This window comes from Fundulus heteroclitus, chromosome 13 (assembly GCF_011125445.2).
Source record: "Fundulus heteroclitus isolate FHET01 chromosome 13, MU-UCD_Fhet_4.1, whole genome shotgun sequence".
In the NCBI taxonomy this organism is placed as follows: domain Eukaryota; kingdom Metazoa; phylum Chordata; class Actinopteri; order Cyprinodontiformes; family Fundulidae; genus Fundulus; species Fundulus heteroclitus.
The window spans coordinates 18,600,273-18,627,009 of NC_046373.1; the positions used below are offsets into that span (position 1 = coordinate 18,600,273).

The 26,737-nt window shown below is 41.4% G+C and overlaps 2 protein-coding genes and 1 long non-coding RNA gene across 5 annotated transcripts; 2 read left to right on the forward strand and 1 right to left on the reverse strand.

The window, feature by feature from the left end:
* Nucleotides 1–8,950, reverse strand: pygo2 (pygopus homolog 2 (Drosophila)). 3 transcript variants are annotated; one of them, XM_012875413.3, is made up of 4 exons: nt 8,748–8,950; nt 5,261–5,321; nt 4,602–4,654; nt 1–1,846 (listed from the first exon to the last, which is right to left on the reverse strand). In XM_012875413.3, the coding sequence occupies exons 2-4, from the start codon at nt 5,307–5,309 to the stop codon at nt 185–187; spliced, it is 1,764 nt and encodes a 587-aa protein (XP_012730867.2). In that variant the 5' UTR covers nt 5,310–5,321; nt 8,748–8,950; the 3' UTR covers nt 1–184. The 3 variants fall into 3 exon arrangements, with proteins under 3 accessions (XP_012730867.2, XP_021178623.2, XP_036001177.1); XM_021322948.2 differs by lacking the exon at nt 5,261–5,321; XM_036145284.1 differs by lacking the exon at nt 8,748–8,950 and having other exon boundaries at nt 5,261–5,976.
* Nucleotides 3,072–26,340, forward strand: LOC118565221. Its single transcript, XR_004932272.1, has 3 exons — nt 3,072–3,082; nt 7,739–7,743; nt 25,663–26,340. It is a non-coding gene; the product is annotated as an uncharacterized LOC118565221 (long non-coding RNA).
* LOC105935167 (SH2 domain-containing adapter protein E) lies at nt 12,392–24,661 on the forward strand. The gene is given in 7 exon segments (XM_012875448.3): nt 12,392–12,974; nt 12,977–13,438; nt 16,246–16,372; nt 20,184–20,414; nt 20,745–20,958; nt 22,348–22,467; nt 24,433–24,661. Coding segments are annotated over 7 exon segments (1,392 nt in total). The 5' UTR covers nt 12,392–12,920; the 3' UTR covers nt 24,617–24,661.
* Nucleotides 26,341–26,737: the final 397 nt, after the last annotated feature.

Genomic DNA, 26,737 nt, shown 5'->3' on the forward strand with positions numbered 1-26,737 from the left:
GGGGGGGGGGGGGTTAAGAAAAACTGATTTGCCTAGAGTCACTCAAAGTGCTAGGTACCAGGATGAAGGTCGATGAGTGTGTCGCTGTTGTGTAGTGAGCGGGTAACGGGCGGGCCAAGACGAAGCTGACGTGGCACACGGCTCGTTCGGTTAGGTCGGAGTCTGCTCGTCCGACCCGTGCTGCTCAGCTTTCGTTCGCCGCCACCAGCTGGCCCAGACCCTGGCGAACAAACACGGCCTGTATGTCCTTGCTCTTGATGCAGAAGTCACAAGCCCAAACGGCAGCGCTCTCTGTGGTCAACAGCCCGTACGCTGGTTCCGTAAGGCCTGTGCAGTCACGGTGGAACCAGCGCTGGCAGGACGCCTCGCACAGGATGGCGTCCTGGTCGTCGTGCACTTCGGCCATGCACAGGCCGCAGGGGAAGACCATGCCGGGCCCGCCGAGTTTCCCCGGACCCGAACTAGGCCCCGTCGTGGGGGCGGCGGGTCCGGGGGGCAGGGGGGACTGGGTGTTGGGAGTCGAGGTGGAGTTTGACGGGGGGTTGTTGGGGTTGCTGCCAGGAGTGTTGCCTCCGTTGTTGGTTATGTTGTTCTGGTTTGAGTTGGAGGCAGCGTTGGAGAGGGGGCCGCCGGAACCAGGAGTGCTGTTCTGCTGGTTGTAGGAGGACCCCGCGGAGTTTGGCGGGGTTGATTGTTGCTGCTGCAGATTGGAGTTGTTGGAGTTTGGGGCGTTGGTATTGTTGGGGGGCTGCAGCGGACCGGACTGCGGGTGCTGGGGTTGACCCGATCCGTTCAGGGGACCGGTGGGAGAGGAGTTGGGGTTGGGCTGTGGCGGGGCTGACGAAGGTTGACCCGGTGTGTTGGCACTGGGCTGTGGGACGTCAGAGTGGCCAGGAAAGCCTCCCCCTGGTTGTGAGGGCCCAGAGTTAGAAGGGGGGCCGGGTGTAGTGTTGGCATTCGGGGGGCCGTTGGGATTCATGTTAAGCTGCTGCTGTTGCTGCTGTTGCTGCTGCTGCGGAGGCCCAGGCGGACCCCCTCCTCCGCCGAAGTTCTTCCCATCCTCGCTGCCTGGCCCTGGCGGACTGGGGCCAGGATATGGGCCGTCCTGTGAGGGAGGGAACTGTCCTTGAGGGGGCATACCTGGCAACCCTCCTCCCACCATGTTGCCCCCAGGACCGCCACCCATGCCGCCCATCATGTTCATTCCAGGACCCATGCCGCCTCCCATGGGAGGCAAGGGCCCGCGCGGACCTCCGCCTCCAGGCAACGGTGGGCTGTTGAACGGGTGCCCGGCCTGTCCGTGTTGCTGCTGTGGGGGCATGCCAAAACGAGGATGGGGTGGCCCGCCTCCTCCGGGACCCCCCATCCCCCCTGGAGACAACATGGGGTTAAATCCTGGCCCAGGATGCATGGGTGGACTAAAGTTTGGTTGCATATTGAACTGAGAGGGGCCACCAGGTGGAAATCCACCTCCTCCTCCACCTCCCCCACCTCCGCCAGTCCCTCCTCCACCTCCAAAGCCCGGCATTCCCCCAAAGCCTAACTGGTGGTGTGGTCCAGCGTTGGTCGGAGGGCCAAAGGGCGGTCTGCGTCCGGGCTGAGCACCTCCCGGTCCACTCGGGCCTCCCATGAAGTTCATGCCTGGACCCATTCTGCCTCCACCTCCATACCCACCTCCTCCCCCGGCACCCGGACTGGGGAGAAACGGAGCCCCACCTGGTCCACCTGCCCCACTAGGTCTGGACGGAGGTCCAAAGTCATCGTCAAACGGGTTGGAAGCGACCAGATGGTCCACCATGGGCGTGGGTGGAGGCGCAAACTCAGTGAGGTGGGAGAACCCCGCCGCCTGAAACAGAAGAGATTGCAGAGAGTTTTATAGTGTTTTTTTTTAACTTTATATATTTATTTTAAAGAATGCAAAGCAAATGTGTGCAAAATGACTTATTAAGAAACATAAACCCCAAACCTTATAGTTGATCCACTTTCACATTTATGGATAAAAGGGCAAATATTACATACAACAACAACATACTGTAAATACCAAAACAAACTATGGTGATGATAGATGAGTAGCCATTAAAATAGACACATGACCAGTAAATTATAGTTAAAGCTAGGGCTGAACGATTTTGGAAAATAATCTAATTGCGATTTTTTTTCTTAATATTGCGATTTAATGCGATTTTTTCCAGTTTAATTTATCATGTCTTTTTAAACATATACAAACAACAAATCATTTTGTTTCCTCGCTGTGCTGATTAGTTGCTAAAAGACCCACAGCATCTAAACTCAGAGCAGAAATGATCGCGTTCTGCCTACAATATATTTCAACCAAAATTGCAATTTTGACTTTTCTCTGCGTTAACCACAAGCAACAAAAATGGCGTCTAAATAAAGACGTTTGTAAACAAGGACTATTTAAAACAAGAACTTTTAATGTTTCTATTAATCAGAATATTATTCAAGAGAACGGTTTTTAATTGATTTGGACATCAATCCTTGTTGAACATAAAGTGCAACCAACAAACAAGTCTATGTATTAAACTGATTGACCTGTACTTAATGCTATGTATGATTATACAAACTCTAATACAAGTAATAAAATTAGATTATCTCACTGCTGCAAATGTCTTCCCTTCCATTTTGAGGCAAACCCACTTTAAACATTTTACCAACACCTAATGGACGCGTCTAATTCCCTGATTTTTACATAGCCAAAAATTGCAGACTCTGCGATTTGGAAATTGCATTTTTTTAAATCGCGATATTGAAAATGCGATTAATTGTTCAGCCCTAGTTAAAGCAGATATGTACTAATATATGTACAAAATAAGGAGATGTTCCTTTCTGATCAGATTCTGTCAGACTTTTGATTGACGGTTGCTGGCAAGGGCACGTAAAAAAAATATCCGAAAACACACAACCTGTAATCGACCATAAAGTGAGAATCTGCAGTGATTAAAACTAAAGATTATCAACAGACAGGGAGAGAATAACCAAATAAAAAGGCAAAGAAGATTTCATTCTGATTTGAATCCTGGTCCATCACCAGCTGGGATTTAGATTTTCTCTAGATTTTGTGGTAATCAGTAGTTTTAAGGTTTGACATTGCCAGTTTAATCTTCCATTTGGATTTCTGGGAGTGCCTCTTAGATACATGGAGGTTAGATTCTATCAAGCTCCATCATACATCAGAGCTCTGATTACCCCGTATGTTCCTAACAGAGCACTTCGCTCTCAGACTGCAGGTCTGCTGGTGGTTCCTAGAGTCTCTAAAAGTAGAATGGGAGGCAGATCCTTTAGCTATCAGGCTCCTCTCCTGTGGAACCAACTCCCAGTTTTGGTCCGTGAGGCAGACACCCTGTCTACTTTTAAGACTAATCTTAAAACTTTCCTTTTTGACAAAGCTTATAGTTAGAGTGGCTCATGTTACCCTGAGCTACCTCTATAGTTGTGCTGTGATAGGCTTAGGCTGCTGGAGGACATCAGGATCTAATTTTCTCACTCTACTGAGTTCTACTGTTCTCTAGTTTTGCATTGCATTGCATTACATTGAAATGATTGTCGTCATTTCTGCTTTTAACTTTTTGCTCTCTCTCTCTTTCTTCATAGTAGGTACACCTGGTCTGACGTTCTGTTAAACTGTGACATCATCCAGAGAAGACGGCTCACCCGCTACTACCATCTAATGTAGAACAGATTACTAGATCAATGTGTGCTTCTGTGCTTTTTTGTCTCTCTTGTTGTGTCTCTGCTCTGTCTTCTGTAACCCCAGTCGGTCGAGGCAGATGACCGTTCATACTGAGCCCGGTTCTGCTGGAGGTTTTTCGTTCCCGCTAATGGGTGGTTTTTCTTTCCACTGTCGCTTCATGCTTGCTCAGTATGAGGGATTGCAGCAAAGCCATGTACAATGCAGACGACTCTCCCTGTAGCTCTACGCTTTTCCAGGAGTGTATGCTGCTTGTCGGGACTTTGAAGCAATCAACTGGTTCTCTTATATAGGAAATTTTTGACCAATCTGTATAATCTGACTGAGTTTGACTTTGTAAAGTGCCTCGAGATGACATGTTTCATGAATTGGCGCTATATGAATAAAATTGAATTGAATTGAATTTCCATTAACTAAGATAGAGAACAGGGACTACATGTCCACCCTGCTTTTAGGATTTTTATCCATCTCAGCTACACAGATTTTAGCTGCAAAGTGATGATGATAATAATAATAATAATAATAATAATAATAATAATAATAATAATAAAATCTGGGAGGACCTCCTTACCCTTCCATTTGGATTTCTGGAAGCACCTCCTAGGTAGATTCGGATCGCACGTTAGCAGTCCATTAATAAAAGCAAAGGTTAGGCAGTACGGGACACGCCGTCTTTATGGATTTATACCCATCTTAGATACTCAGGATATTAGTTGCCGAGTAATCAAAATGGATAATTCACTCAACCCTTCTTTTACTTACCCAACAAAGTATGGGGATTTGAAATAAAAAGCACTAAGTCACTGACGTGAAGCTAAACCCTGTTTTTGGTACTCATTTCACAACCCGTCCACGACATTTCAGAAAAACATCAACGCCGCGTCCCCCTCACCTGAGTGGAGGACTTCCGAGCCTTCTTCTTCTCCGGGCTCTTCATCTGTGAAGCTGAAAGAGCAAAACACAGAGGAAGGGGGGGAAAAAATTACACGAGCTGCTGCAAAAACGCGTCACCTTCACGTCTCGCACAATCGATCCCGCCACCGATCCGGTGCGGCATCACATTTGGATTGGCCAATACCCCTTAGTGACAGAGCGGAGCAGCTTTAGACCTAGGGCCTCTTTTTCAAGTCCAACAGTTGAGATGGATTCAATGGTGGGACATAGACTGGCATGAGGACAAAAATGCTGAACATCCAGGCGTCACCATCACCAACGGTATGAAGCCTTTGAATCGCAAATGACCCAGGCGAGAGGGGAGAGAGGCCGCAAACAAGAGGCAGAAGAGGTAAGGTCAATGAGGGAGACAGGAGAAGACTTCAGACATGAGAACGAGGAAACAGTATTGAAGGTACATTTATAGCAAAAAAAATAGACGTAATACCCGGTTCACAGACTCACTCTGTGAGAAACAGCCACCACCGAAGACAGTCGTGAAGTTTACATATGGGGGGAGGCGAAAAAGTGATTTGCTAACAGCACCCGTGCAGCCCATTGCAGCGCAGTAATGGATGATTCCGATCTGATCGGGAGATGGGTGAAGGCAATTCCTACCTTTTCGTTTTCCTTGTCCCGCCAGTAGTCTCCCCGATTCGGAAGCCATTAGCTAATATGACTGTCGGTGAAGTGGCAAATCACCGTTCATATGCAAGGGAAAAAAAAAGTTACAAAAATGACGACGTCTTGAAGGCTACATGCCGACAGGTGGAGCCTGCCTTTGTGTCGAGGCTACGGTGGCCCTGAGGTGCAAAGCACAACAGTTTTTTTTTATTTTTTTATTTGCTTTACTCTGTCTTTATCCAATGCTCAGTAATCGTGCTGTTCTGTCGAGTCCGGTTGTGGTTTGCATCTCAAGTTCAACGTCCCTGTCAGTACTTTTAACCATAGCATTTGCTAACATTTAAAAGTGAACTGGATTAGCTCGGTACAGTAGCGCCGGCCCAGGTCTGCAAACTCCTCCTCAGCTGCAAATATTTTAGCCACGGTGTCTGTCACGCCGGGATTTGGTCACCAAATCAAGGTCAGACAAAAGTGACAACACTAATGCTGTGTAGCACAAATTTACGGAGCCCATAAAGTGCCACGGGGGTTGAAGTTAAAAAGGAAAAAAAAAAAAAATCGTATGATTCGGGTAGGTCAACAGTATGCACAGAAATGCGCTAACATTGGTGTCGATGTTAAGGAGGTAGATCAAGGGGAGCGGCGACACAGCACCGCATGCCAAACAAGGGTGTAACGTAGGATTTACCGACTTCACGTTGATTGCAACGTATAAGTACAAGAAATATAGCCTGATAAGAAAATGTCCTGTTTTTAGAGCCACTAAATCTTGTTTGTGTTGCTTATAACCTCCAAATAGCAGGACGGTTATGATCAAAACATGACATCACAGTATCATTATTGCTGAATACCGCAACGACAATAATGATTATGATTCATCCACATTTTCCTCACTGCTCTCTTTCTTTTCAATGACCGCAATGTTTCTGATCACGCTAACTAAGCAGGTCGACACCAGACGACAGAATGGCCGTAAAAGTTCATCAAAAAGGTCAAACTCATTACTGGAAAGCCGGGTTTTGACGCACAGACTCGTGAAATATTACAGCCAGCAAATTATTGCACCTAGGCTTGGGCGACATGGAACAAAAAAATAATATCTCGATAGTTTTAAGCTGAATGCCGATGTGCGACATTTATCTAGATAGGTTTTTCTTTTCATAATGTGATTATAAAAAGGCGTCTCTGAATAAAAGCTTTATCCCAACAAACAAACAGCTATAGAAAAATATGAGAGAGATAAAAAATAACCTATTGGAATACATAAAGTATAGCTACAAGACAAAATAGACCATCTCAATACAAATTAGTCTCATATTATGTATATATTTTTTAAAAATCTCAATATTTTTAAAATCCTGATATATTGTCCAGCCCTATTTGCACCTAACAAACCCTTTAACAATGTGATGTTGCACACGTTGATAATGTAATGACGACAATTGGACAACTTGTGTATCTTTCCTCAGGATGGTTATTTTTGCTGCTTGAACCAGATAGAAACTTTGGATCTCTCTTTTAAGATTTTAAAACTATATATCTGAAAATGTTCAAGCTGAAGATTTTAAATGAGCGCAAATAAGATCAAGTTATTTCTATATATGATTTTTTTTTTTTTGGTTGCTAGCAGTAACTGGTGACATTTTTAGTCAAGGTTATCGTATTGTGAGACTCTCCTACCAACCCTGCTCAGTTCCCGTTAGCGCTGCACACTACATGGCAAAATTGCCGTCATCGCGACATCATGGAACGCGATCTGCATATCGCAAAGAACCGGCTGGAGTGCAATCAGTGTTAGCTAATTATTTAAGCACCCTTCGTTCCTGCTCTCAGCACAACTAAAATGTTTGGTGACATTTGTTGTTTAATTTAACATAAAATGTAAACGAAGATAAAGAGGATAAGAAACTACAGCTTCAAGTTGTTTCATTGACAAAACATCACAAGTGGGACAGAGGCATCCTTTTCAATAAAACCTTGTGGAAAAGATGAATGTTTTTGTTGTTTAGTTCCTGAAATGCACTACTCATTATCTGGGCTCTATACCTGCTATGATGCTAAAGCAGAAAGACATTAAAAAGCCTTTAATTTTGTTCTGTATTTATCGCAACAGCTATGTCGTTATTGGAACTTTTCCCGTTATAGTGCAGCCCTTGTTAGCGTCACAATAATCTAGAAAGCCAACTGGTTTGTAGTAAATATCCTGAAATATCCTGAAATTTACTGCAATTTACTGTGATTTTTCAAGCTGTATGCAAATGAAATTTCGTTCTGTATGCACTTTGTGCATACAAAATGACAAAGTTGTCTAAGTGTAAATACCAAGCAGAGATGGTTAGAAGCACTGCAAAGGCAGATGAGGAGGAGGGGAATGGGAATCTATTGGAAAGTTTAATGCCAGTAAAACTACTGTGGGACTTTCTAACTTCATGCAGCCCTTGTTTTCAGACTTACAGCAACTACACGACTCAGCCTGGGTCTGATGTTATTCACACTTCTTAAAGGGAGAAATTATTAACATATTTTGGGACAAGTCGCGAAGCTATTACCAGTGTTAGCCGATAATACCGATTTAAATCCATGCAAACGGAAACTCGCCAGATCCATGGGATAAAACGCTTTTGTTAGCGGCTATTACCTGTCTACACTTTCACTAAAAGGACGTATTGCCTTTTCAAAAACACTGTTCACTAACCAATATAGTGCAGGTAACAGTTAACTTTTACTGATCGTTACTTTTCAAAACCTCACTTCAAATATCTGTATTGAGGATGAATCAGAAGCAACACATGATGTTCATACACTGATACGAGTTTTCCATCAAAAGTCTCCAGAATTGGTACAGTGTATGTACACATTTCCAATTTGCGAGATCCAAATGAGACAGATCTGATCGGCAGGTTTATAGTCTCGTTTTTGATCATGTCCTTTTTTGCATATCTGTGCACACGTTTCCTAAACTAAGCAGACGGATGGTCCCAACTTCTATTTTTAAAATCGCTGCATCTGGCACTTGCAGGGCTCCGTACCCATTCGTATAGATGCAAACCAGCTTCATTCTGCTGGGTGCGAAAGTTTTCGTACTACCTGGTGTTACAGTCAGTAGAAATACGTTACAGAGCTTTCCCCCCACGTCCTCCAATAATCACTTACAGATGTCTGGTTAGCAACTTGCTGGTAAATACGTCTGCTAAAGCCAGCTAGCCACGTTACCCAAAAATGTGGCTAGCCCAGCAGCGTTGAGATTTTTTTTTTTTTTTTTTTTACTAGAAACTCGTAGAAAAATCATAAACCAAACTCTACCATGTGTGTCTCCACAGTCATGTATGAGCAGGTGCAGTTAATCTTAACACATACCACATAGCGTATAGCACAAAGAAAGCGATTATGTTGTGTGAACTTGCTGTTTGCTATGCTAACATTAGCGTGCTAGCTGCAGACGGCTAGCCATCTGGCAGACTATCGTGGAAGCAAACTGTACCCTTTCTCCGATGCTTGCTCTGCTCTGCTGTCCTTTAAATTCAAACCCGCTGGTGTGTCATTGCCAGCAAACCAGTCCTCACACGGTGTGTGCTTGTTGGTCCACCATTCAACTGTAATTCATTCAAAAACGCAAATTTCTGTCATAATTATCACGGCCTTTCTGCCGCTACCGGACAAAGGGGGAGAACGCAGGGGCGGCTAGCAACGCGGACGGTTACATTTCAGTACAAAAGTAGGGGTGTCGCTAGGTGTTCGCCACTTATTTTATCGTCATATTTGGTAAATTAAAGCCCCATTTTGCACGTATTCTATTTTAGAAGTAGCAATATACGGAAATAGTTAGACCATATTGCAGAAAAAAACAAAATTCACTCATTTTAATTGATAAGGAAATGCCACCCACACCTTTGACTAGTCTAAAATGTGTAGAGGCGGACTAAACGGCCCATTTCCCAACCCGGATTTCAACAAAAAGTCTATTATTTTGCTCATGATAGGATATTAAAAACTTATATGCCTCATTAAAACGTTCATGTTAGTGAACATAGTTTAACTTTTAACCTGAAAAAATAGCTGCATGAATAGTTGTGAAACAGCAAGCTGCTTATGTTGCCTTGTTGTTAAGTTTCCAATTAAAAAAAATAGACTTAAATTAAACCAATAATGTCCTAATTGTAAATAATAAACTTTTCCTTATTGCCCTTTTATAGATTTTTTCTTTAGAGCAACAAGCCCTGCCCTTGCCCCAATGTCCTTTATATGTATGCTAACAATTATGATTCAAATGTTACTATCTTGCACTATGGACTTTAATGCTAGATTTAATGCTCATTTAGTTGATGTATATATGTAAGACATTTTATGGTATACAAAAAGTATGAAGATTTGTTGTTTGCTTTTATCTTTTACTAAATGCTCGAACTTTTAATATTTGTTGACCTTAAACACTTGGTCAAGGGACAACAGTTGAAAATTAGCTTTGTAGCTGATACCGAAACATTTACAGAAACGTTCATTAACGTGTACTGTTCCTGCAATGTACCAAATTCTGTTCCTTGAGAAATTATATTATATTATATTATATTATATTATATTATATTATATTATATTATATTATATTATATTATATTATATTGTCTATGATTTAGTCTTTTTATTGAACTCAGACCCCAGTGGACTTTGTACCACATTTGCATATTGCACGGTTTTAAATAATACTCACCTTGACACCGTGAATCGCACACTGTCTATTCCCCCTGCATTGTTTACACTGTTTACATTGTTTACGTTCAATTGTTAACATAAATCGCTGCTGCATCTTTATCCTGAAATTTACTGCAATTTACTGTGATTTTTCAAGCTGTATGCAAACGAAATTTCGTTCTGTTCGCACTTTCGTCCGTCCGTCCGTCCGTCTTCTTCCTCTTATCCGGGGTCGGGTCGCGGGGGTAGCAGCTTCAGTAGGGAGGCCCAGACGTCCCTCTCCCCAGCCACTTGGGCCAGCTCCTCAGGAGGAATCCCAAGGCGTTCCCAGGCCAGCCGGGAGACATAGTCCCTCCAGTGTGTCCTGGGTCTTCCCCTGGGCCTCCTCCCGGTGGGACGTGCCCGGAACACCTCTCCAGGGAGGCGTCCAGGAGGCATCCTGACCAGATGCCCGAGCCACCTCAACTGGCTCCTCTCGACGTGGAGGAGCAGCGGCTCTACTCTGAGTCCTCCCCGGATGACTGAGCTCCTCACCCTATCTCTAAGGGAGAGCCCAGACACACTACGGAGAAAACTCATTTCAGCCGCTTGTATCCGGGATCTCGTTCTTTCGGTCACGACCCAAAGCTCGTGACCATAGATTAGGGTAGGAACGTAGATCGACCGGTAAATCGAGAGCTTCGCCTTTTGGCTCAGCTCTCTCTTCACCACAACGGATCGGTACAGCGCCCGCTTCACAGCAGACGCTGCACCAATCCGCCTGTCGATCTCCTGCTCCATCCTCCCCTCATTCGTGAACAAGACCCCAAGATACTTGAACTCCTCCACTAGGGGCAGCACATCCTCCACATCCTCCATCCTGTTCGCACTTTGTGCATACAAAATGACAAATAAAGTTGTCCAAGTCTAAGTCTAAGATGTCATTCTGAAGTAAATGGAACGCACCATTAAAGGATGAAAGGCTTTGGTGGCTTTCTGCTCAGAGTGGCATGGCATTGGTGGGTCCCAGAAAACAAAAACAAAAATTAATGTCATTTGAGCATGGGATGGATTTTTCATTTCTTATTTTAATGGCCATTTTTTGTGCGTTTTATACATACTACTAAGTTGGACCTTTCTTAGAATCTGTGTATGCTAATTTTAATAACCACACGGTATTTTTTTCCCATATTGTAAATTTGCCTTTACTGTACCCGTCTCTCATTGTTTTACAATGTTTACCCTTCTGTGAATCGGCAGACTTCCATTTGCTTCTCATCCAGCTCATCAGGTCTATATGAGGATTTGTATGAGGCCTTATGTGGTGTCCCAAGTGCTTACCTCACTTTGTCTGAAATTCTTCCTATAGGTCAGTCTGTGAGATTTTTTTTCTTTATCTTCTCTGAGAGAAAAAATCTTTTGTGACAAACAAGAGCTCTCACAGCAGTTTTCACTCACATGGATAACCCACTTGCCTTCACAGCTGTTGAAAAGCACCCATCTAGCCATCAATGCTCATGAACTTCCTGTAACTCCTGACCTCCATTTCTCCATCTAGAGTATAGATAAGTTTGTAGAACAGTAAGACACAGAAACCACACATTTCACACCTTCTTCCAAACCTTTACAGATATTCTCTCTTCCGTTTTCCACAGATGCAGTTTGCAATAGTACTAAGTGGATCTGTTAACCTCAGAATATATTCAAATCTTTATCAACTATTTATCAAACTATTTGGACCTTTCTTTTAAGTTTCCATACATGTGGATCAAAAGATTGGCAGCTACAATGACCCTGACAGTCATTAGTTCAGCTGTTACAGGTGTTTAACATGTTAGTGTAGACTTTTGTGTATTTATTACGATTTTCTCTCATAATTGATTAATTGATCAATTTTTTTTATCATATATTTGTGTGTTTTAATTTTGAATATTTTTTATTGTTTGTTTGCTTTTATTTTAATATTTACCCTTCATTCTGTGCTTTTATCAAATCTCCAGTGTCCACAATATAAACTAATAATGTTTTGTATTCTAGACAAAAATTTTTTTTATAAATAAGACAATACAAAAATACAGTTAAATTTTTTTTATATATTCTAAAAATCTGTGATGTAAAATAACAGAAATAACTGTCATAGTAAAATCTGTAACTGTGAAATTCTGAACAACCTGGAAATGGGTTTATTTATTTATTTTTGCAAAAAACAATACAAAGACAACATTCCTTCTATAGATTATTTTTTCCTTCCATCTACATTGAGGAAATGCATGTTTCTTTTATATAATTAGTTAGGGTTAGTTAAACAAAATTTCTGAAATTGAACAGTGTTTTCAAGTATTTTGTAATTTCCAGAAAAAGATTTGCCAATGAAAGTAGAAAAATGTGCTTGCATATTTTTTTTTACCAACGATTTATCCTTTGTAGCCGTAAAAAAAAAAAAAAAAAAAAAAAAATTGCAACATTCTGGGTGTGGTGTTTAGGAATAGAGGTAAATTTACTGATTCATTGATTGATGTGTGGGGTGGCATCGCTGGAAGCAGGCCCACGGTACCATTCAAGATAGAACCGCCACTGATCTCCGCCCACCAGGGACAGCCTCCCCCTGTTAACCCGCTGATAACCCCCCACACACCGGCTCCTTTGACTTCTGGCCACAGTGGACGCTGGTCACAGACCTCTGGGGAATGGGACCAAAAATCACCATGAAGAAAAACTCTGCCTTTTTTCGGATGATACCGCTCCGGAAGCATCTTTTTATCCAAAGGGAATAAACTTTCTTCAAACCAGGAACAAGGGCAAGACATTTTCAAATGGGATTAAAATCTGAGTGCCAGTTTGTTTTCAACTGAGGCACATTTTCAAGGACTTTCTACAGTGAGGTGTGAAAATGTTCTTCACACTCTTTCTACTAGAATAAAGCAGCGGAAGTCTATTGTTAGAGGGCCCGTGATTATATCTAAAGGTGCGTTCCTGGGGGCCCCCTTGCATGGCGCTGAAAGGTTTGGCACCAGGAAGGGGAGTTTACTGGTTTCCATGCAGTTTACTGGGGGTGAAAAAATGGCAAAGTGGTTCAAGGAGCTCCCTATGGCTCTGAAGAACGGCACGGACAAGATGCGCTCAGTCTCCGAGCCAGGTTCCCAGCAGAGGGCAAATAAAGCCGGCTTGGTGAGCAGCATCGGGACCAGAACCGCGGGGGGCGCAGGCGTCGGCGCCCTGCTGTCCGGAAGGAGCCGGAAAATCGCCGGCGTGGAGGCGAGCAGGAACGGCGTCGGGGGGCAGAAGGACGGGAAAGTCTGGGACACCTTGCTGTCTGGGAAAAGCCGCAAAAACTCCAAAGCAGAGGCGGCGCCGGAGGAGCAGCAGCAGCGACCCCAGAAGACCTCCCCGCCCGCCTGCGCCTACATCAGCCGGATGATAAGAGTGGACAAACAGGACAGAAGCCCCATCAGCAGCCCGGTGGCCCCTGAAGCGGAGAAACCTGCAGCCCAGTGCAAAACGGAGACTGTGAGTTTTATTCTAAGGTGCATCTTTGGCGTCTTAAAACATCTTATTTCCCATGAAATCAACTTCTAATACACAATGGAATCGATTTATTCTGCCTGTCACATGAAGCATCAGAGCCGGCCCAATGGTTGTGTTGTTCCTCAGTAGAATTTAAGTTTGGGGCTCACCCCCTGTTTGGTCCCATTTCGTAGATCTTCCTTATGGTTTTCTTATAGTTTAACATTAAAATAACTTGTTTTATGGGGAACCGGGCCAATTAGCCGAAATGTGCTCCAACATAACGAATAATTTGCTAAAAATATCAATATATTCAATAGTTGAAATAAACCCATAATAAATGCATTTCAACCATATGAGTAACTGTAGAAGTTTGTTAATAATTTACCAAACAATTAATTAAATGTGTACATTTTTAATTCAAGAGATGTTAAAAATCACACAAACAGTGCAGTATTTTTGCTTATATTTATTTCATATCTTGTGCGCTAATCAATAATGAAATATATGTGGCTTGCTGATTAGATGTGATTGGTTAAGGCTCTCACTACGAATTCACTGCAGACCAATCACCATGTCCATTCCAGTTATAGACCCCTCCCCCTCACTGCTCTTTGAGACGCACCTATTCAGATATGCGTTGGATATATTATTGAAACGTTTAATTATTATTTGTTTAATTCGTCACACTTGCTCATTTTCTGTTTCTCGCGTAATTTGAGAATAATGGCATAATTAAAAAAATAATTATGCCATTATTCTCAAAGTGTCAAGGTTTCTTTTAGTATGTATAATGCTGGTGTATTTGTCCCCTTGTCGAGTTTGAATTCGAGTTCCTCTGAGGTCCCCGAACATCATCAAAGGCCACTTATACCTTGGCTCGGCCCTGGCCAACATGGACAGACACCTGCGAACAATTCCTCAGTTTAAAGAGCAAACAACGGAGAACTTGATTAGGATTATGCTATTTCTTTTACATCTGTTAAATGTAATATTAAATACAGAGAAGTCTTGAATTTGGTACAAAATAATGTATTTTTCTCAAATTGTGTCAGACAAATAACTCAAAAACACACACGTGCCTCCAAAGGAGCTTCATTCATTTACAATAGGCGTACAAATACATCTATACAGTTTGTGTGTGTTGTATGCTATTGTGACTTATTCTCTCATCTTCTCTAAATATTGATGGGATGTCAGCAGACAGACTGATTGCAGCCTGAGTTCAACAAACTGTTGAGCTACAGGAAAGGCATCGCATTTGCTCACAATGAAGAAGCCTGGATCCCATCCAAGCACTGAAAAGAGATATTATTGTTCCCCCCTCCTTGTCTTTCCGTCCCATTGTGTCCATTCCTCCCAGTTTGTGTCTCTCTCTGCTTCTCCCCACTGTTTGATCTTATAGCTTCACCTTCCTCTGCCTCGATTACAAAGCTGCTGGCAGACATACAAGGTCATCACCTTCCTCTCCTGCATGTAATCTGGCTCAGTTTGGACCTACGCGGAGGCCCTCCCTCCTTTGCTCTGCTTCATTCCTCTCATTCATAATGTTCGGCCCCTCTGGTGATTGCTATCGTGTTGAACAAATCTCAGCACGAGAGGTTGGAAAAACATAAATAATAGCAGAAAATAAAGGTTAATATTAAACATTTTTACAAATAAGTGTTGCTCTATCAGCTTTTGCACATGTCGAGAATGAAATATTTTCCCTTCCTTACATGAATACACTTTTATCTTAACGATCAGTACCTCTGGCTGTATGTTTAGGGTTGTTTTCATGCTGGAAGATGAACCTTTTGTAGTTTTTTCCAAATATTTCTTCGGTCCCTCACATGGCTTGTGACAAACAAGACATTTTATAACTTTGTTTCAGAAATATCTGTCTTCTTGCTACTGTTCAGTAAAAGCCAGATTAAGTGGAGTGTGAACTGATGTTTGCCATATTAACAGATTTTCCATCTAAAGCTTTGAATCTCTACAGCTCCTCCAGAGTTACCACCACCCACTTTACTGCTTATATGGCCAGTGTTCTTACTGAACATTTACTAAAGTTTGAAATGGGAAAAAGAAAATACTTTGTATAATAACACAGTAGTAACAATTTACTATAGTTGTTATTATCATAGTTTTTTTTCCTTTTTTGTTTAACAAGATTTGACTTTATGGTCTTAAAAAATATAAGTAGTAATTCTTTATTTTAAAAAACTAGTCTAAGCACTTTTTGGTCTTAACTATTTTTCACTTTTTTGTTGTTTTTGTCAAAACACTAATCCCATTGAACTTGAGCACTGTCTTTGTTTATCATAAAATCAATTTATTTGTGCGTTGACTCTTGTTTTGTTTAATATTTGTAATAATATGTAAATAACCTTTTTTTATTCAAAAATTACACTAATCATTCTAAAATACACAACTGCACAGTAAAATTTTTCCCAGATCAGAATCAGCATCAGAATCAAGTTTAATCGCCAAGTAGGTTTGCACTTACAAGGAATTTGACTTGGTGTTGATGGTGCAGACAAAAAATAAGAATACAGTAAAATAAGAAGTAAAAAGGATATATATATATACAGAAGCTGTATACACTCAGCAGACTGTGCGTCAGTGTAACGCAGAAGCTTGTGAGTCCTGAAAGGGGGAGAGAGACAGTGTCCAGATCAAAAGTCAAGCATTTTTTTTGTTCATTTTCAAATCAGTTTAATTTGATTATAATAAAATTAAGATCAAGAGTGACTTTCTTTGATGCACTCACAGTTTAAAGCATCTAATTACCCCTAAATTATTGTTTTTCCTGTATGTTCCTAATCTAGTTGATCATTCTCGAGGATTATGCGGACCCCTTTGATGCGCAGAAGACCAGAGAGCAAAGGGAGGCGGAGAGGGCCGGGGAGAACGACGGCTACATGGAGCCGTACGACGCACAACAGATGATAACCGGTAGGAACTCTTCTCTTCTCTTCTTGCTGGTGGCTGACAGCTCGTAAAACACGTTTGACCTCAGAGGATTCCCCTTTCCAGTCACTTCCATCACCCTTGTGAGAACCTGAAGTCTCTCTTCTCTCTCTACCCCGTGGCTTTGTCATGATGACTGTATTGCATTTTGGACAATGGGTGCAGCTTCCTGTCCTCACTTCCTCTTTCCTGTCTCTGGTTTCCTGGTGCTATTCTCTCAAAAGGAAGCTGGCCCTGACTGGCTCCCAGAATCTCGGACGTAGCTCTGCGTTACAGCCCTGTATGGACCTGGCTGACCATTAATCAAAGCCTCTCGGTGTCAGAGGAAATGTGGTGTCCAATCAGCCAATCACAGTAACCTCTTTTACTTGATTGTCTTTTTTTTTACCAGAAGAGTTACACAATCGCACTGTGTGAAGGTGAACGGGCTTTATCACAGCCGGGATCAGGAATTAAATCCCAACTTTATGTCATGATTGGGCTTAAAGGAGGACCAAAGCGCAGAGCAAAAGGTTTAATGAAATATAGAAAAGATACAAAACAAGAGGAACAAGGAAGGGAAACAAACAATGAGGAGGGGGAAACGATAAAAGGAAACCAGCGGGGCTACAGGAAACATGAAGTCAGCAGAAGAAACCAGCAATGAGTGATGAAATCAGGGAGTTTAAATACAGAGGGAGGTGTGGAGAAATGTGGAAGTAATCAGGAGGAGAAGAGGAACAGCTGGGACCGATGAAGCAGATAAGCTGAGGAGAGGAGAGGAGGAGAGGAGAGGAGAGGAGCACAATGCACAGAACTGTAGGCAAACACTTGGAGGAATCTAACAAGGAATAGACAAATCTATATAAAGAACAACAACTAACTAAAATGACTACAAAGATAGAAAAAAAAATTCTTCAGGTCTGATTGTTGTGGACTATCAAGTCTTTCTTCCCCTGTTTTTTTATTGCAGCCAGGAATGAGAGCTGAGCTTCATTTCACTGACATTTTCTTCGGAGATGAACAAACTGTTGGAAAAAGTGTAGCAGATTGATACAAATACAATTGAGTTTGGTTTATTTACACAGCGGTGATTCAGAGCAAAAGTTCTCTCGAGATGGCAAACTAACCAATCCAATAAGTCAATAAAAGAGTTTTTTTTTTTACATGAACACTTGTGTACCATGCTGCTAATAGGGCTCCAGTCTTACCAATAGAGCAGCCATGAGTCTTCTCTGGGTACATTTCATAAGGTTTGAGTATACAGACGGGGATCTTTGACCAGTCCTGTTCGTCGTCCAGAATCCTGGGTTCTGTTTTATGCTCTCTTCTCTTAGCCCAGGGGTCTGCAACATGTGGCTCTGGAGCCACAAGTGGCTCTTTGGACCTTCCACAGTGGCTCTTAATAACTCTGGCTACAAATTATATTTTTATTATGGTATTTAAATGTAATAATGATAATACATACAAGTTTTAGCAGTGTTTTCTTGGACTAATTGCTTTTAATTTTCACAACAGAATAATGCTAAAAGTGCCAGTAATATTTAATTTTAAATCAATATTTTTTCACGATTAACTGTGATTTATTTTTACATCATTATCCACAAATATCAACATCGTGTCCATCCTCTTTTTTTAAAACCTCAAAATAGACATAAAAGGCTGTTTTTTTTTAACAATGACAACAGATTTCCTACTGTAGATCTTTATCAAAAATTATAACTCTTTTTTTTTCAAAAGGCCAGGCAACATTCAATAATAATAATTGAACTTTGGTTAATAATTTGCCACTCTGAGCGAGTTTAATTCAAGTGGACTGTAGGCAAAATGGCTTTTTAGACTGTAAACGTTGCAAAGCCCTGTCTTAGCCCAACCCAGAAGTTTTCTAGAGGACTTAAGTCTGACAACTGGGATAACCATGGAAAAAAGATTGGTTTTCTTTCTGGCCAACCATTTCTGCGTTTCTTTGGTCGTTGGTTTAGATTCATAATCCAGATGAAAAACCCAGTCACAATCATGAAGGATCATTCCCCACATATAATGGGATATCTGACAAGTACAGTTCACATTTTAAGGCAATTTCAGCATTTCTTGTTCTTTGGGACAAATATAACATCTATTATTAGTACATCTCATGAACATCAAACTGAGTTCAGCCGTCGCTGTGGGATTTCCTGACATTTACATCCTTTAAACTGAAGCCATTTGTTTACAGAGATGTTCCAAAGGATCAAAATGATCTCATCGCGGGGTAGGATGCATTTTGAGAAAATAGAGGTCAACGGGGATGTTTTCCAAAACTGATAAAAAAAAAAAAACAGGACTGAAACTGGTCAAGGAGGCTGAGTTGTAGGGTTTAAAGAAAGGAGTCATAAAAATCCCGCTCCCTATAGAGCTTGTGACCGAACGTGTTCCAGTCTGAGAAACACCAACATGGGCTACCATTGCAGACGTTAACTTTGATAGAAAAACAGCAAATAAATCACTGAAAGAACATTTCCACTATGAAACACGTTAGTGGCAGCAACGTGTTTAGGTTTTACTTCTTTTTTTTTTTAGATGGAACTGGAGCTTTTTTTGAGTCTGAGGAAAATATGAAAAGGCACAAATACCAGTGAGCTGTGACCCTAAACCTCCAGGTGACCACCACTAGAAAGCTAAATACGAAAAGGGATTTTATTTTGCAGCACCAGTGTGATGGCCAAGCAAAAATCCAAACGGCCTAAACGATGATTTCATGAGAGGAAAATTAAAGTTTTGAAAGTGCAGAAGTCACCTTGAAGAGGGCCGTAGAAAACAGGCTGTAGACCACGGATGTTGCGGATGGATGGATCCCCAATCTGAATTTAAGCGCTGGTGGTTAATGCAGATGGAGACTTTTTCTTTTTAATCAGGAGAAATTTTACAAAATTCCTACAATTAAAGTTTATGTACAACAGAAAGAATCTGTCCTTTAACAAGTGCACTTTTTAAATTCTCTTTAATCTCATAGCAAATAGGGCCACGTCTAGCAACTTCTACTAAGAAAGCAGGCTTTGGTACATCCAAATTTAATCTTTTAATCCATTTATTGAAATTGGTTAAATACAGCAAACATCCTAATCTTATTGCTGAGAAAATATTTTTTCTATCAAGCCCAAAAGAATCTGCAAACTAGATGACCATCTTTTAACACGGTAAACATCCAAAACCCGTTTTAGATCTAAAGTGATTTACACAACCCTTTCATATAAAAAAGCTGACTACTTTGTTTCATTAGAATGTTGCTTATTAATTTTCTGTGAAGCACAAATAAACTGTAATTCTTAGCTTTTTAAATATTAGCTTTTTGGCCCTCGAGAACTTTTGACTCGACAATTTTTCGCCCATGTGACTAACAGTTTGGACACCCCTGCTGTAGACACAACTGGGTACATTTTACTATTTTCTTCTAACAAATTTATTTGTTTTTCAGTGAAATTACTGATGACACATGATAAACTATTTGAGGAAAACGTTTGGAAATGAGTGCTGTGCTCCCATGTCAACGGGACGGCGTAGACTTTTGAGAGTAGATGTATGTAGCCAGAATTTACAGGAAGGGTGTTCTCAAGATGCCCGGTCTGATTCACACTCAGCTACAACCCGACCCCGCTATGCGACATGTCCAGTTTCCACAGACTGCAGCCCTCCCTTTGCTCTTATGTGTCCAGCTTTCTCGTCATGCCCACTCATTGCTCCCTACAGCTGCTGCAGGTTTAGCATCACTCCAGCCGTTGGAGGCTTCTGTCGCTCAGCAGTGGTCTTAATTTTTAATACCTTCTCTTCCACCTGCCAGAGATCAGACGCCGGGGATCTAAAGACCTGCTGAGGGTGTGCGGGCCGGCGGATGGGAGCGAGGGAGCTGCAGAGAAAGTTCAGCCGGCCGCCATCTATGACGACCCATATGAGGGAAGTGTTGACGCTGAGAGGACGGCGGCGGCCAAGCCGGAGCTGGACCAGCGTCCTGCCACTGAGTACGAGCTGCCCTGGGAGTGGAGGAAGCGGCACATTGTCAGGACCTTATCGGGTACGGTACGGCAGCTTTAACCACCCTGTCGTTATCTGAAGGCTTTATCATGCTGGAGTCTGGAGTATGATTGTGTTTGAAGCTTTTCAAGACTAGGTGGCAGTGTTGTTTATCCTGCCTCCGCCTGGTTTACCCTCACATGTATTTTTTATAAGCCCCACAGACCAACGGCGTTCTGAGCATCTTTCACGAAAACATCAAAGTGCTCCGCTGCACTTTTTCATGTGCTAGACTTCAACAGAAAACTCAAAACCCAAAAGCAAGTTTTTTATTTTTTTCTAAATATTTTATTGAGCTTTTTCTTGTGTTTTTTTTTTTTTTTTCCCCCAGCACAATCTGACAACCCGGTCAAAGAAGAGACGTGTCATCACACGTTCACCAGGCAGGCCCAGCTGCAGCAGCATCCGCATCTGAGGCAGAAAAGCAGAAGCCAAAGGAGCCTGAGATCCTCTCACCCGACTCTGCTGCCATCTTCGGTTCCCTGCGGCGGCCCTGACGGTGAGCCTCGCTGCGTGGACCCTTCACTGCCCCTGGAAAAACAAAGGTAACATCCTGTTGTCCCTTATGTACCAAAACACTAAAAATACAGCATCTTCCAAAACTATTCACACCTTAGGATTTCACCTTTTGACACGTGTGTGTTGTACCTGGATTTAACAGGGTTGACCCCCACAAAGTGGTCCATTGCTAAAAAAAAAATCTAAAATGTGTGGTGCATTCTCACTTTGATACCCTGAAAAGAAATCCAGTGCAACAAATTGCTCTAAGAAGTCAGCTAAGACATAAATAGAGTCCAGCTATGTGAAATTTCATCTCAGTATAAGCAAATCCAACCGTTCTGTGAAGGTCTCAGAGAGTTTTTGTAGAGAACAAACAGCATCACAAAGATCAACGAACACAGCAGACAAGTCAGGGATAAAGGTGCTGAGAAGTTCAAAGCAGTGTTAGGTCACAAACGCTTATGCCAAGCTTTTAAACTTGATGGCGGCAGCATATTGCTGTGGAGGAAGCCGAGAAAGCCGACGAGATGACGGATGGAACTAAACACGGGACAAAAGAGGAAGATAAGACTTGAGACTGAGGCAGAGGTTAATCTTCCAGCAGAATATTGACCCTAAACATTCAAACAAGAGCTAAAGCAGTTTAAAGCAAAGCACACTGCAAAAACGGAACTAGAAATAAGTAAAATGTTCTTAAAATCGGTGTATTTGTCCTTGATTTGAGCAGGTAAATAAGATGATTTGCCAACGGAATAACATTTTTGCACTTAAAATAGGAACAATTCATCTCCATCATCTTATTTCAAGAGCTGGATGTCTAATTATCTTATTTTAGGGGCAGATAGTCTTATTTACCTGCCCAAATCAAGGATAAATACACTAACTTTAAGAACATTTTACTTATTTTTAGATCCATTTTTGCAGTGCATCTTCCTCTGTCAGAGTGGCCCAGTCAAAGTCCAGACCTAAATCTAAACAAGAATCTTTTACAGCTGTGAAATCTGATGTTAAGAGTCACTCTTAGTCCAATCCGACTGAGCTGTTTTGCAAAGAAGAATGGACAAAAATCTTAGTCCGTTGATGAGCAAAGGTGGTAGACGCATGTTCCGAAACACCTGGAGCTGTACCTTCAGGAAATGTGGCTCTACAAATTATTGGGGCTGGAAATAAATGCACTTTAGATTTGTATTAATACATATTTTAACTTTTGTGTATAAATTAGATTAGTTTGTTGTTTTAATGTGACAAAATGTTGGAAGTTTCTTCAGATATAAACACATTCTGGAGCTAACGGAGCCGCACCATTTAAGCTGGGGGAGATTTTTACTGCATTTATGATTTAAAGTTTAGTACTCACACCTGAGCGTTTTCCAGCATAAAAACCCCAAACTGGGTTTGCACACGTTCAGATTCTGCATTTGTGTCTCTTCCAGCTGGTACCATGGTTGTGTGAGCCGGCAGGAGGCGGAGCTCCAGCTGCAGTCCTGCAAGGAAGCCAGCTTCCTGGTCAGGAACAGCGAGTCAGACAGCAGCAAGTACTCCATCGCCCTCAAGTGAGTGTTTTCAGAAAGCGCAGGGGCAGTTTGGCATTTTTTTTTTTTCATTGTGAATTTTTCGCCTTTAGCTCTGCCTTTTCAAAATCAGCCTATTGATAAAAAGACACAATGAAACCAAAAACACATATCCCGACAAAACGTAATAAATAGGTAAATAAATAAATAAAAACAGAAGAGAAAACCAAGCTACACCCAGCATAACATAAAATGAGACAGTACAGTGTTTGGAGGTTAAGCCTCTCCTGAGCTGAACCTGCACACTGCAAAAAGTGAACTCAAAGTGAGTAAAATTTTCTTGAAATTTGTGTATTTTTCCTTGATTTGAGCAGCTAAATAAGACTATTTGCCAATGGAATAAGATTTTTGCACTTAAAATAAGAACAATTCATCTCCATCATCTTATTTCAAGTGCAGGATGTCTAATTATCTTATTTTAGGGGTAAAAATACTAATCCCATTGGCAAATAGTCTTATTTAGCTGTTCAAATCAAGGAAAAATACACTAATTTCAAGAAAATTGTAATTACTTTTAGTTCCCTTTTTGCAGTGCACAGCCCCACCATTACACTCAGTTCTATCATAAAAGGAAATTAAAATTAAAAACGTATTATCTTCATCTCCACCTCCTGTCTTACGGTTACAGCCCCTGACTCCAAACCTCAGATACACCAAAGCAGGTCTGACTGAGATCATGTATATGTTTTATTCCCCCCATCCTCCCTCCACCCTGCCTGCACTTTTTCTGTAGTTCCTCCACTCCCTACATTCATTCAGACTAATGGGTTCTGTCTTTTTTTTTTTTTAACTATCAGGTGATTTCTCTAGAGCCACAAAGACACCACAACCTTTTCAAGTACAATGAAACAAACTGTGTAAAGAAAGTAACCGTGGGCCGGCAGTGTCCGACTGTTTGCCACATGGGCAGACATCATCAAGTCGAGTGCTACTGGGCCACAATGGTTTTAAGTTTAAAAAAAATAAAATAAAACCACAACAATAAACTACAGCTGCAATATTGGTGTGAAACAAATAATATTAGATTTTGTGGGGAGTATAGAATGCGTAAATCATTGTAGTTCTAAAACATTAAAAGGTATTTTTAGATTTATTACATTAAAAGAAAGGGATACAGTTTCCAAAATTCTCAGCAAGGTGACGTGGTTATTATTTTCAACAACTGTTTTTTTTTCTTCTTTGAAAATGTTTGCAAAATTCAAATTCAACTACGCAGTCAAATGCAGATTTGGGTGCACCCAGGTCTGTTTTTGAGTAACGTTTGACGGATATTTGTTGTCCTATTTACTATGACGTTTAAAATAAATTAAGACTTTGTGTTCTACCTAACATATTCCATTTTTATGAAGAGTTCAGTTCAGTAAAAAAATGTATCTTTTATAAAAACTACAATGTCTCCACCTTCATCGACCGCCTGGTCTAACAGGCCAAATATGTTGTATTCTTTGATTGAATGCAACATCTTTGTTATCTTTGTTGTATTTGACCAGAAAGAGCGGCCTTGGATTCCTGTTTCGTGCTGATTCTATTTTGGCTGTAGATAAAATAATTATATTACTAATAAAAAGAAAGATAATAATAATAATAATCCAAAAACAATAATATAATAGAACATCTTTATTTAAGATAAAACCTAGGGAAACAAATGGTAATACAAGGAAGTGATCTTTAAATAAAAGAAAAAAATGATAAATCATAAGGGAAGCCTAGCAAAACCAACACATTTAGCATTAATTATAATAACTACTAATGATAATAAGAGTTTATGCAAGTTATATAATACCAAAATAAACGCCTCTGGCATTAATTAATTTTTCTCTTCATAATATTTTTTTAAACTTTACGTTCATAATGTCTGCCGTGTAAATCCTATGCCAAAGCGAGGCTGGAGGTTTGGATGAAATGGGGAGTCGTTGTTGATTCTCGTCTTATTGGTCTGTGTTTCAGGACGAGTCAGGGCTGTGTTCACATCATGGTGGCCCAGACCAAAGAGAACGGCTACACCCTGGACCAGAGCAGCTGCGTGTTCCCCAGCATCCCGGAGGTGGTGCACCATTACTGCACCAGGCGGCTGCCTTTCAACGGGGCAGAGCACATGACGCTGCTCCACCCTGTGCCTCGCCACCACTGACTCTGACCTTTAAAACCTCATAGGTATATGAACTGGAAATTACAGCAATTATTTTTTTTAAAAGAAATATGTTTCTTTTGTCTACAGATCCCTTTCTAATGTGCTGTTTTGGTCGAGTTCTTTGTTAAATGTGTTCAGAGCTCTCGTTTTTCTTCTATTTTACTTTGATGTGCAGCGGATGCAAAACATCACGGCTGCTGTTTTGCATGTGAACAAGCTGCGCAGAAATGCCGACGAGGCCCTTTTTGTTCAGATTTAAATGTGACCCTGTGAGTTCAGAAAGGACTAACAGATGTGTTTTTAGCTATGTCGCCAAATGCTGCTGCTGCTTTATTATTGCTAAATTATATTTCCAGATTTTGGAAAGGTTTGAGTTTATCACTCTCTGTGCCCTCTGGTGGACAAGGGGGTGCACTCCATCTACTCAATAAAAAAAAAAGACTGCTCTGTGCATAAAAGGTCATCATTTCATATGTAAAGATATGAAAAACAGCTATTTTTGGAGTACTTTGATAAAACCGTAATTTCTTTTTATTCTATTTTTGCTTTTGCATTTTTGGACCAGCTGTCCCGTGAGGATTTTCCTTCCATTTTACTGTGAACGAGGCAGCATTTTCCACTGCATTGTGTGCACTCTGAGCGAGTGATTCACCCCAAAGCAATGTGCCAGACAGAGTTCCAGCTCTGCAGTGACCACACTTTTTATTGACAAGAGCTGTGGATATCAAGTTTTAATGCTGTCTGTTTATTTTAGCGGACGTTACAGTGATTCACAACTTGTGGAGAGCTGAGAGCCGGGTTGGTGGTGCTTGAGGCTTTCGCAGTAAGCCGTTAATACGTTGCGCGTTTACTTTTTGGGACGGCGATGCGGATACGTGTCAAAGGCTTGGAGCATGCAGAGAGAGATCCTTGGCCATTTCTCTTTTTATTCTTTATAGACCGTGCAGAGTCCTGGCTTCTCACTTACGCTCTTTCCTCTTTAGCTTGCCTCAAAGGTTTCTGTAGGATCTAGATCTATGTTCTGAGCTGGCCATACGACAAGCCAGCGAGCCATTTCTGTGTTGATTTGGGAAATGTTTTTGGATCGTCGTGCTGCTGAAAGATCCAATTGTGAGACAAATTGCTAGCGGAGCCCGCCAGATTTGTATATAAAATGTCCTGGAATTTCAAAAAAACTTCCTAATGCTTTGTACTCTAGCAAAAGAGATCAGGCCCACAGCATCACAGAAATCTCCACCATGTTAAAGAATGAGGATGAGGCAGGGGCTTGTCCCATCATTCTTTTTTTTTCTAATACATGATCCACCTGTGGTTTTCATTGCAGAAAAGCTAAATCTTAATGTCATCTGAGCAAAGTTTTAGTTCCCTTAGTTAATGATGACTTGCTCTCTAACAAGGTTTCCAAAGCCTTTGGAGAAGAATTAGACCCACAGCACCATACATCCTCCACCGTAGTTAAAGGTGGCCAAGATGTGCTTGTCTGTCCTACTGGAGTATTTGTTGCCAGAAACTCACTTTTTATTTCATCCGACAAAAGCACAAGGTTTAGGTCAAACTCCAAGCTGTTTTTTTTTTTTTTTTTTACAAACTAATACATTTGTGATAATAGGAAAGAAAACTTTTCCCTGCATGCCTCCCAAAATGACAGCTGACATGTAGACCTGATGGTTTATCTGGAGACTTGGTGATGTTTAGGGTACCCCTCTTTGCTGATGTTGAGCTTGTGTCTGATTGCCAAGAAAAACTTGATTCCTGATTCTGCCTTTTTTGTAATTGTTTTATTTTTTTTTTATTTTTTTTAAAGTATCTAAATGTAGAAATGGGCAGTGCAGGTCAGCTACTGCGTTCTTGCAGCCGTTTCCTTGCTTCTGAGGAACGACGTAGATCTGCCCTAGTGGAATGACATGTTCTGGTGTATTTTCCATTTTGCAGAATAATTAATAGAAATGGGCCTCTGGGTCTGGGCTAATTCCCTGAAACTCTGATTAACTTATAAAATATAAAATATTTCTCTGGTTAAAACTTATTTTAAAGGGATTGGTATGACTGTGAGTAATTGATCACCAGAGGGGTGTGCAGATTTTTTTTTTTTTATGTGGGTTAAACTGGAGAGCAGAGATG